At 38.5% G+C, this 12,245-nt stretch overlaps 1 protein-coding gene and 1 pseudogene across 6 annotated transcripts in view; one reads left to right on the top strand and one right to left on the bottom strand.

The window, feature by feature from the left end:
• Window positions 1–795: 795 nt before the first annotated feature.
• The window catches only part of Ankrd17 (ankyrin repeat domain 17), a 177,527-nt gene continuing 166,077 nt past the window's right edge, over window positions 796–12,245 (top strand). For all 6 annotated transcript variants that reach the window (XM_004838014.3, XM_021252504.2, XM_004838015.1 and 3 more), the window contains exon 1: window positions 796–1,125. In XM_004838014.3, the coding sequence (XP_004838071.1) occupies window positions 796–1,125 (330 nt within the window). The remainder of the gene's footprint in view (window positions 1,126–12,245) is intronic.
• On the bottom strand, window positions 8,550–11,692 carry LOC106008333 (glomulin pseudogene; annotated as a pseudogene).

The following is a 12,245-nucleotide window of genomic DNA, read 5'->3' on the forward strand; positions in this document are numbered from 1 at the left end:
GACGCTCACCTCAGACACAGCTGTGCTCTAAGAGTGGGACAGCTCCATCTGGGCCAACCCTCTGCAAAGTGTGGCACAGAGGCCTCGTTTCCTCTCTGGAGCTGAAGTGATCTCAGACATCACCTAGGTCACCTACTTCCTTCATATCGCACACGTGTAAAAGTCACGCTCAGCAAGCCTACGATCCAAGATTCATTCAACCTGCGGCAGGAGGCTCTTTTTCTTTACACGAGGGGACCTCTGGAGACCCAAAGCCCCGGCTCTTGGTGCGCGGGGGAGAGCGGGAGGGAATCACTGCGTGGCGCCCTGCACGGCCGAGCTTCTCCCTACTCGCAGGCCTGGTCTCCGCCCGCGCTCTCCGCACCACCCGCAGGCCCCAGCCCCGCGCCTCGCTGCTCCGGCGCCGACTGATGGCGTCACCGCGCTTCCGCCTGCGGTTGCGTTCCAGTCACAAGCCAGGAAGGAAGCAGGGCGGACTGCGGGGCCGAAAGGGGCAGCAGCGGAGACAGAAAAGCCATCGGGCGCTCGCGGCGCCCCAGCAGTGGCCGCGAGTCCGCGCTCTGCTACCCTCGCGTCGCAGCCCCCGGGCGCGCTTCCCGCGGTGTCCTCGGCGCCCGGCGCCCGCCCTCCCGCGCCCGGCTCCCCGCCCTCAGTATCGCGAGACGCGGTGAGAGCTGCCCGAGCGGCGGCCGCTGTAGAGGTGACCGAGGCGGCGGCGGCGCCGGCGGCCCGGAACGCCAAGTCGGCCCGAACGCCGGAGTCGCGTTAGAGCGCTGCACGCCTCCACCCGCCGCGATGGAGCAGGCCCCGGCGCCCGCGCCCGCGGCGGAAGGGAGTCCCCCGGCGGCGGCCAGCGCGGGCCCCCCCGCGGGCGCGGCGGAGGTCGGTGGGGCTCGCGCGGCCTCATCCCCGCGCACGATGGTGCGCGTCTGCGACCTGCTGCTGAAGAAGAAGCCTCCGCAGCAGCCGCACCACAAGGCCAAGCGCCACCGGACCTGCCGCCCCCCCAGCAGCAGCGAGAGCAGCAGCGACAGCGATCACAGCGGCGGTGGCGGCGGCGGCACGAGCAGCAACAACAGCGAGGAGGAGGAGGACGACGACGACGACGAGGAGGAGGTGTCCGAGGCAAGGGCGGCTTCCCGGGGGAGCTAGGGTGGGCCTGGGAGGATGGAGAGCGACGGACCCTTCCTTGCGTGGGGGGCGACACGTGGGGCGAGCGCCGGCCCCGGGCCCTGTCATCTCCGGAGTGGATTCGATTGGCAGGGTCTCGGGGACTGCCGAGCCAGTGCAGGGCAGAGCGTGAGCACTCATCTAGTTATCTGTGTATGGGAAAGACACGTGAGAGGCTGTACTTTTCCATGGGGCTCTGTTGCAGATTTTATCTCTAACTAGTGTGGCCTCTGAGTAATCTTCACTTCTTCGACTCCTCAAGGATTTTAGACGAGCTGATCTTTTACCTACACTGTAAATAACTCTGGTTGAAAAATATATATTGACCCTTATGGGCACATGTGCGCTTACCCAGCTTCCATTGTTTCCTTAGTGTGGAACTGTTAAGCTAGGTCCTGTCGCTTCCCAATAATATGGGGCAGCAGCGTCTGCTTTGGAACCAGCCTTGGCTGTGGTGAGTTGGAATAGGAAGGCCTCTTGATTTGTCCTAGTGATCTGGTTTCATAATATCTGTATAGTTTTTCCTGGGTCTACAGACAGGCGGCGTTGCAGGACCTTATTCCTCGAAGAAGGCCTTAAAACCTCAACGCTGGTGGAACACGCCACAATGATCACCAGCTAAAAGTCACACTTAACTCTATTATCAGCTCTTTTATAACTCTCTTGTCTCCTTCCTGAAATGGAAGCATTTAAATCTGGAGAAAGAAGTTGTAATTTAAGGCAGCAGAGGAAAACAGCTTTACAAGTTAACTAAAATTTAGTTCTAAAAGAGAACTGGAGAAGTACTACTTGCTTTCCACATATGTAGAGCTCGGTGAGAGGCTAGTTTTCTGAAAATTGCATTTATTGCATCTTGGGTTCTTTCCAAATATGAGAGATATATTTTATTTTATTATTATTATTATTATTTTTTGGTACCGGGGATCAAACTCGGGTCCTTGTGCTTGCGCAGCAGGCGCTGAGAGATATATTTTAAAGCATTTGAAACTTTTATGTAAGACAGGTTATTTTTAAAAATCTCATATCGGTTGAAGTTATATAGAGATGTAAGAGTTGGAGTATGTATACCAAAAAGATGCACACTGCTGCTGCTGTATCTATTTGGCCTTTTAGAATCTGAAGATAGCCTTGTATTGATAGATTTTTGCATTGCTCTCATTGGATGTTTCAAGACAGTGTAGACAGTGTGTTGTTGCTCAAGTTGCATTTGAAGCCATGAAGAGAAAGTTGTAATAGAACCCTTATCTGCAGTAAAATTTGTGGCAGTGTTTAGAATCATTCAGTTTTGTGATTTTTTTTTCTCAGAAATGAGGAACGTTTTAGAAGTAATCTACCCAAGCCTCTTTATTTTAAAAATGAAGACACAGCTTAGAGGAAACTGTGGCAGGTAGTAGCAAAAGTAGAAATTAAAATTTTCTAAAGGCTAAGATCAGTACACTTAATTTTATTTTGTTTTAAGATAGAGTCTTGTTATGCATTCCAGGCTAGCCTTGGACCCACTGTGTAGCCCAGGCTAGCCTCAAACTGACAATGATCCTCCTGCCTCAGCCTCTCAGGCGCTGGGATTTCAGGTGTGCACAGCCACACCTGGCCAGATCAGTGCCCTTTAAAAAAAAAAAACTACAGTACTCTCTCTCTTTTTTTTTTTTGGTACTGGGGATTGAACTCAGATCCTTGGGCTTGCAAGGCAGGTGGGGTGCCACTGAGCTAAATCCCTGGCCCTTTCACTTTTTAATGATAATTTATTTCTTTGTATCTTCCTTCTACATTCTTCAGAAACACAGGCATTGAATTCCATGTTAACCCAGTCATGCAGCTGTGGGAAAAATAGCAATATTTCATTAAGATTTTATATTTTACAACAAAATATCAAGCTCTGGTTTGAAACAAGGTCATAATACTTGAATGCAATATTTACTGAAGTATTTTGCGAACTCTACATACGTAGGTCCATTAAAGTGTGGCCCAATAATTCCTTAAATTATGAATGACTATACATTTGCAGGTATTTTATAGGTCAAGTTTGTTTTCAAAATTGAGAAGAAATAGGCCAGGGATTTAGCTCAGTAGTTCCGCTGCCTGCCTCAAAAGAGGAAGGACCCGAGTTCGATCCCCGGTACCAACAAAAAACAAAATTGAAAAGAAATAAATTTCTTTGCTTTCAGCAGCTGGCAGACTTTCTCAACGTAAAAGCCATGGTACACTTTTGAAATTAGTGGACTAAATTGAATTTCTTACTTAAGTATTATAAGAAAAAATGTTAAATTTCAAGTTTTTACTTTCAGAAATAACATTGTATTCTGTTGAAACCATTTTTGACATTAAATGACATCAGTTTTTTTCTAAAGCAGATTTCAAAGAGGGGAGACTTGGTATTAAAGTTAAGGCTTTTATGTTCAAAAATAATATTTTTGTTGAAGATGCATAAAATGTAAGTGCAGTTGGAGTTGATCAGAATTCCATCTATTTTTCTAAGTAACCTTCACTTTAAGAGATAATCTTAGGGAAGAGATTTTAGAGGAACCTGTAAATAAATTAATATTGATTTAGTATTTAAAGTATGCAAAGCTAGGGAGAACCTGTTTACAAACATAAAAAGAGGGGTTGAGAATGAGAGCAAAAGAAAAAATTATTTCAAAATTATATTGCTTCAAGTTTATTTCATTCTTTTCAGGTTCTTTGTGTTATAATGCGAAAATGCTATAGTTGTAAAAACATAATATCCCAGATTAGTGCAGAGGAGCAAGCTTGTTCTCCAGTTTCATCACTTTAATTGATGTTAAAATCTTTGAAACGGTAGTTCTGTCCTATTATTTTGTCTCCTATTGTAACTTAAACACAATACTTTATATATTGTGTGAATTAATTATTCACTTTTTTTCAGTGAGTAACTAGTACCTATGGTAGGATCCACAATTCATTTAGAAAACCTAATGTATTGTGTGAACTAGTTACTCACTTTTTTTCAGTGAATAACTAATACCTAGGTGGGATCCACAATTCAGTTAGAAAACCTATAGAAGGACTAGAGTTTTTTTCCTCCTTTCCTTGAGTTTCTGAATAGCTGAAGATTGGTCTTCAGCATCTTTGAATTTCTTCCTTATGGTGCTCTTCCTTAAGCATTAGAGGGAAATACAATTGAAATAATTAGCATTTGTAGCCTGGTAAAACCCCTAAGCCTCCTAGTAAAACCAGTACTCAGTGTAGTTAGTGACTACTGTTTCTGAAGCTTAAGTAATAGTAAAGAGCCTGTATCTGGAGTGTGGATTCAAGTCTTTGATTGATCCCCTGTATATAACCACTGTGACCTTGGGCAAGTTATTTAACCTCTTTCGACTTCAATTTCCTTATGTGTAGATGGTGATCATAATAGATCTTATTTTATTGCTTTTTGAGGGGGCAGGGTACCAGGGATTGAACTCAGGACCTTGTGCTTGTGAGGCAGGCGCAGCACCCATGAGCTTAATCCCTGGCTCTATAGCATTGTTGTAAGGCAAAACAGTTTTCATACATTTTCCTTTTCATTGCAATCCTGTGAAGTAGGTACCGCCATATTTATTTCATTTATTCAGTAAATATTTGGAATTTCTAATATGTGTTCCATGTTGTGCTTACTGGGCAAGCAATGGTGAAGAAAGCTGTTTTAAGACAGTTGAAAATGCACCAGTAAGTAAACATAGGTTGGGGAAGTGTGAGAGTGAGGTTAAATGGTTAATTGTATATCCTGTTTAAGGCATGTCCTGTTTCAGAAGTATAAAAATGTTAGGAGGGGACATTTATTTTACAGGCAAAAGTTTTAAGTAACTTCCTCGGGGTCAGAGAGCTAATAAGTGTCAGAGTAGGATTTAACCTGTATCTCTTTGATTCACAATGTGCTCACTCATTCGTTGATAAACATGCTCCATTATGCTGGGTAATACTGGGTGCAGCATCTCTAACTGGGACATTTTAGACTGTACTCAAAGAAGTTCATGTAGTGTAGGGTAAAATACTTTTTGGCAGCAGGGCAACCAACAGAGACAGTGGCTCCCCAAAGCTTTTCTTTTGAAAATTTTGTTTTTAAAAAATGAAAAATACAGATAAATATGTCTGAATTTCCACCATTCACAGTGAATCATTAACAAACTGAAAACTTTATAGTGAATTATTCCATCTGTAGGAACAATCTATTGATTCGTCCTTGCCTTTCAAGATTTTTACTTTTCAAAATAACCTTTCTTTGTTAAGCTAAGCAAAACAATTTTTTCCTTTAATAAAGGGATTGTTAACCTGGAGTCTGTATAGAATGCATATCCTGAAACTAATACACAAGATTTTGTTGAAGGTGTTTTTCCTCCTTTCTCCCCCAGCCCATGGTATGTATGTGGAACTTTTACTAGATACCAGAGAGGCCTATGACCTTAGTTCCTTCTACCTTCTTGTTATTTTGAAACATTCTTACTAAAGAAATAGGGAATCTGGTAGCCATGTTTTTGGATCTTTGGAAGTTTGAAAACTACTTCTAAGAAGGTAATGTGTTAACAGAGATGACCTGTCTGTAAAATAGTTGGTCTAAGATTCATCAGTTCTTCCTGGTAAACCAACCCTGAACCTGCTCTCTATCTCCTATGGTGTAATGCTCTATGTTATATAAGTCTTAAGACTTAACATGAAGTCAAATCTCTGAAATAATGATACTTTGTAAGTATTTATTAGCCACTTGCAGGAAAATTTTAGAACCTCAACTCCCCTCACCCCAACCCTACCCCATTCTGGGGATTGAACCTAAGATCTTCACACTGAACTACATACCCAGCCTCTTTTTAGTTTGAGACAGGCTCTTGTTCAGTCACTAAATTGCCCAGGTTGGGCTTGAGCTTGAAAGCCTCCTGCTTCAGTCTCCCAGAGTGCTGGGATCACAGGCATGTACCACCCTACCTGGTTTAGTCTCATTTTTAACCTTAGGAACCTAATTAGAGTTATGATTGTAAAAGTTTTCAGTATTCCATAATCATCAGAATGGCACAGCTGTTAATAGCTCTTGTAGAGCTGAAGTGGAGGAGTTTCGACTACTAAATATTTCCTAGTCTATTTATTAGAATGCTCCTACCTAACTTCTGCTCATGCTATCCTGATGAATAGAAAAATGACATTGTGTTCAATTTACAACAGTTTAATTTGGAATTTTTATAAATAGGTTAGAAAATGTGGATATAATAAGGATCCTTATAATTTTTCCATACTTGACCAAAGATGAGAAAGAATTTTAACTTCACAATGATATGTGAAATGTAGTGCCTGCGGATACTATTATGTTTTTATTAGTACCAACATCCATGGTAAACTATGCCTAATTCCTTTCAGCTTTCATTTTTTTGGGGGAAAAAAGTCCTCAATGAATTGAAGATGATGGGTAACTATGAATATACCCTTCTAATTCTTTAAACTTTACCTATGAAATAGATGTATGACCTTCCATTTGCTACCTAAAGGCAGATAAATAATCTTCTTGACTTACGATGCTTGACTTTGTTTTTCATCTTTAGAAACTGTTCTCAGTCATGAGGGGAAGTGGAATTTTGGAGCAATATAAGTATCATTTGATCATGATTTATAATTTGAGATTTTAATTATTGGAAAGGGAAATGTTTATTTTCCCCAAGAATGCTGCAAAACTCTGAATTAATGCAGACATAATTATTGAAGGTATAACTTTCACGTTGCCTCCTTCTTTTGGCCCACAAAACTCACAAACATTGCAGCTTTTTTTTTTGAGACAGGGCTTCACTATGTAGTCCAGGCTGGCCTTATCACTACATAACTCAGGCTGTCCTCAAACTTGTAGGATTCTCCCACCTCAGCTTCCTGAAAACTGAGGTTACAGATGTGCCCCACCATGACCCTTAATGATCTTTTTCAAGGTTTACTTCAAGTTTACTTCTGAAGGAAACCAAAGATAAAAGAAAGTTGGGGGAGAAAATGGGAAGACCAGAGTACATTAAGAATTCCTATTGGAGCCAGTATTATTTTGTGTCTTTATAAACAGTTGTGCTACATGGTAACATCTCTTTTGAGCCAGATCATAGTAAATTGCACTGATGGAAGTGAACAACATGATTAAAAGTATTAAATAGGCTTTCATGAGTCAAAGGTAAAAAAAAAAGTGCTTTTTTTGAGTAAATAGTCTGAAAATAAGTTTTAGTATAATGTTGGGCAAGTTTAAATAGGTATTGGAGATAACTAAAATCATTCTTAACTTCAAGTCATGATATATGATACATCCTCACAAAACAAAGTATATGTATTTCTCACTGCTGTACCATGAATATGATGACTAAAACAAGGGAAGGTCTAGGGTGGGATAGTTTTAAAAATGATTGAAAGGTTAGGGATGGAATTCATCATTAAGAAGAACTGAAGATTGTGTGTAATTATATTTTTGTTGCTTATTACCTGGTGCTCAAATTGGCCAGCTATTTAAACTGAGTTATATCATGGATAAAATCAGGAAGAATATCAAATAGTGTTATTTTGGTTTGAAGATAAACTCATTTTTCATTTCTTGAGATTATGTGAATGTATAGACTAGCTTTGGCATATTTATGGAACTAGTTTATAGCTGTGCATTTCTAGCAGAGAATTTTGCCTCTTTCCTTTCCTTTCCTTTTCCCCAAAAGACCTGCCTCAAGAAGAAATAGGAATAGAAAAGAAAAAGAAAAAAAATAAAGAAATAAAAGCCTGTCCTAATTTTTTTTTTTTTTTTTTTTTTTTTGGTGCTGGGGATTGAACCCAGGGGTTTGTGCATGCTAAGTTGAGAAGAAAAGAAAGTCTGTGTGTTGTACCAGTCCGTTTCCAGTTGAGCCTCTAACCTGTCATTATCTCTTTTTCTCTGTATTGCATGTTTGCCTCTTATTTTTTGTATTTTATTAATTTTTATTTAGGAAGTAGAACTTTTACTTTATTCCAACATTTTCTTCAGAGGTAGACTTTGTTTTTATTTCAATAAGTTCTTCTACTCAAGCTAGAACACTTTTAGTCAAGTCAAATGTGAAAAGCTGAATGTAGATCTTAAGCTGCATTTCAGGAGGCATATTAGGGATCTCTTCTCTACCTGCAGTTACAGAACAAAGGTCCTTAGACTTCTGAACTACTTGGTTATTTTCTTGGCTGTTTTAAATTTCTGCTTCATAGTGTACTTTAAGTCCTCTATGAAGTGGCTCTAAGAAATTATTCTCATTATTTCCAAGTTCTGTTCAAAGTCCAGTTTGTCATTTTCATTATCTTTGATAACCAAATACCTCAATAAATTTAATGCAGCCATAATCCTATCTGAGTTTTGTAGTAAATCTGTTTCAGCACCCTCTGGGAGAAACAGTACCAAATCTAAAAGATTGGTCCTGTAAACCATTTGTTAGGAGTTTTCTTAAATGACATGTCAATTTGATTTTTTATATTTTGAATAATAAAGGCCTCCACACCTGAGTGATTACTTGTATTCATTAAGCACCTAAATAATGTATATTTGCCTGTGAATCCAACTTGTTAATATACAATTGAAGCATGGCTAAACCTTTTTTTCTCAATGTCTCAATGGGGCAGAGTGTCATTAATTTGACTAAGCTCGGAGGTACAGTAAGGAAACTCTTGATTTCTAAGTACTGTTAAAGTAGACTGTTATTTTCTATTCTCAATAAACCACTCTCCAGTAGTTCCAATCCTTTAGACAAAACAGACTCTTCTGTTCTTTGCAAAAAGACTTCAGAATGCCCCATATTAAACTGCAAAATGTATGAAGGGCTTAAAACCACTGGCAGCTGATCAATTTTGATGCCCTGAACAAATACTAGATTTGCCAGAGAGGCCATAGAGTCTGCTAATTGTTTGTCGTCTTCTTCCTCAAATTCAAGGTAATTCCATATCCTCTTTTTCCTTCCATGATTAAAAATAATTTTTGGAAAAGGGTATCCAGTTGCTGATAAAAATACCTGTTATTTCAAATGCAAAACACCTTATGAGATCATTTCCTGCTTCAGATTGTTCAAGGAATTGTGCTGTCAGCAAAGGGTATTTCAAGCTTTTGAAACAAAATTTCAGTAATTCATCCTTTAATTTTTTGTTTTCATTTTCCTTGTGTTCTTTATCAACAATGACTTCTTCTACAAAAGGTTTACTGAACTCTATTAAGGCCTTGCAACACTGACAAAGGCCATAGTCATCTGTTTGTATTTGTTCTTTTGCGTAAGGAACAGGAAGAAGAGAGAGTTGACTCCAAAAGGTGGCTAATGCTAATCCAACTGAATAGTCCTTGTTAGGAAGTTTCTGAATCACTGATTGTAATGGCTGAAGTAAAAGAAGAATAATTTGGGATATCTTTTCCAGAGGGCTCTTCAATCAGTTCGAGCAAACCCAACAATAATTCCTTTGGGTTACATAACTTTACCAGTAAATTAAGAACTAGAAAATAATTTTTTCTTTTATCATTTTCTTTATCATTCCTTAAAAGGCACCAAACAACAGGACCAACAAGGTTCCAGCCCATAGTCTTGATGCTATCCTTATTCTTTTCATTTTGAATAATTTCTAATAACTGATCTATGTGCCCTTTTTCTGTGCATTTTTGGCCTGCTAACTGAAATAAGCCAAAATCTTCTTCTTGAAAGTGATAGTCTTCTGAGATTTGACATTTCTTTATTATAGACTGGAGTTCCTCCACAGCCGTTCCTAATTATTTTTCCTAGTTTTGATTCTGAAATACCTACAGACCTTGAGGTCCTCTCTGCCTCTTATTTTTTATGTGAAATTAATAATGAAAATGGCCAGATTAAAGACTGGTGTATCTCTTAATAGAAGTGAAGTGGAGGAGTTAATTCCTTTATTTGACATTTAGTGTCTCCCATGTGTGGCTATTTCCAATATTTCATAATCTCAACTCTCTGAATTTGATAAAGTTAACTATATTTAAAGATCATTGTATGTGTTAAACATGTGCAAGTGCAACAAATTTATACATGTTACGAATAGTAAAACTCCCATGGGAACTTTACACAGTGATAGAATTTAGTTCTATGTGATGTTTGGAAAATAATTATCACTATTAGTATGTTCTTCTAAATAAATTTATTCATGAAAGATTTTTGAGACCTAACAAAATCACCTATTTGGGATTTGAAGAAAAAGGTATTTTTCCTTCATTCATAAAAATTACATTTTGTTGAAATGAAACTGATAAAATTCTTTTAAATTATATTGCTAATATGTTTAGTATTACTAAACATGAATTAGTTAGCATTATGCCCATTTGTAGAAACCTACATATTTGTAGAAAATTTGACAAAGAAGGACTGGGGATGGTCCTGTGGCACTGTGCCTGCCTGGCAAGTGCAAGGTCCTAAGTTCAATCCCTGGTACTGGAAAAAAAGAAAAGAAAATTTGACAAAAACAAAAAGATACAAAGAATACAAAAATCACCAATAATCCTCCTTTTCAGAATTATTCATTGTCTGTATTGTCTTCATTTTTTTCTTGTATATTAAATTATCAGGAAGAGCAGAGCTGTCACTTAGAAATTTTGCCTGCTGAAAGGTTTATTAAGCATTTTTCAAAAGAACTAGGGATGTAACTCAGTGGTAGACTGGCCCTGGGTTCAATCCCCAGTACTGAAGAAAAAAATATATGAGGTGCTCCTAGATAGGCTAAATTTCCTTAGTTTTAAAGTCCATTAAAAATAGTATTTTGTTTCCCTGACTACATCATATCAACATTGAGTAAATTTTTATGATTGTTTTTCATTTGAATTTCTTTTGAGAATTTCCTGTATTATCTTTTGCCTATCATTCTTTTTCTTTTTTTTTTTTTGGTACTGGGGATTGAACTCAGGACCTTGCGCTTGGCGAGGTAGGCACTGAGCTAAATCCCTTTTACCTATCATTCTTTAGGGTTATCTTTTTTCTTTGTTAATTGTTGGTACTGTTTGTATTTATGGGGATTAAACCTTTTTGAGTATAAAAATATTTCTGTGGTGGTGTTGCATATGCAGTCCACCAAAAATGTATATATCAGGAAAAGAAAAATTTATATACATATTTTAATACTAAATTCTGAGACATTATGAGATTACTACAAGTTACCTTTGGCCTCTACAATTACAAGAGGTGTTCAAAGTGGTGGCCTTCAGCTTCCAGACATTTATTTAGTGCTGTAAACTGCTGAAGTGTGTATACTTTGTATTCTCTGCTTACATTGTTTTCACAATATGGAAAAATTACTTGTTTAGTAAGTTGTATTGCTCTGTTATGACTTATAGAGACCTTCTTCACCTAATTATTGAAAAAGTTAAAAATTTTCTTTTGACACTTTATATACTTTGTTTTCAAAAGATACATGGTTCTCTTTTTAGATATAGTATTTAAGTATTGTGTTAGTTGCAATTGATGAATCCTTGTTTCTTAAAAAGTCCTCTTTTTAATATGTAATACTACCCTGTCCTCTTTCTACCTTACTTTTGTTGAATTTTCCACTTCTTCCTACCTTCCTCAGGATACATCCTTTGATTAGAACCTTACTGTGCCTTTTTTGTTTGTTTGTTTTTGCGGTCTTATATCTCACCTCATTTCTTAGGTGATTTTGTGTAGTCTTCTGTTGTTACATTATTTATTTGCCAGTGACTCCAATTTACATCTCCATTTATGACTTTGTCTTGGCCATTATATGAGTTCCTTGGTTAAACTAATTTTGTTTTATGGAGGCAAGGGGGTTCTTTTGACTATTGTCTTGTGTCCATGACTTTGTTCTCTAGGTGATTTTTCCTTTTTTGTTGCCTTCTTTGGCCACATCCTAAAGTACTGTAGGCATTGGAGAGTATGTTATCCCTATAAACTGCACTACTTTTGTAGCACCCTACAGTTGATTCAGAGGCAGAGCCCCCAGCTTTTCCTAAAATTTGAACACAAGTTTTTGTAGGTTTTTAATGTAGTTTTGTGGTAAAACTCTTCTTAAAAATTCTAATTTCTATTTTTTAAAAATCAGGAGCATGTGACAATATATAGCAAAAGATCTCTTTCAGTTGTAAGTTTTTGAAGGCTTGCTGATTCCTTGTC

Source organism: Heterocephalus glaber, unplaced genomic scaffold (genome assembly GCF_053883595.1).
Source record: "Heterocephalus glaber isolate CG9 unplaced genomic scaffold, H.glaber_assembly_v1.0 deba00000281, whole genome shotgun sequence".
NCBI classification, from domain to species: Eukaryota; Metazoa; Chordata; class Mammalia; order Rodentia; family Bathyergidae; genus Heterocephalus; species Heterocephalus glaber.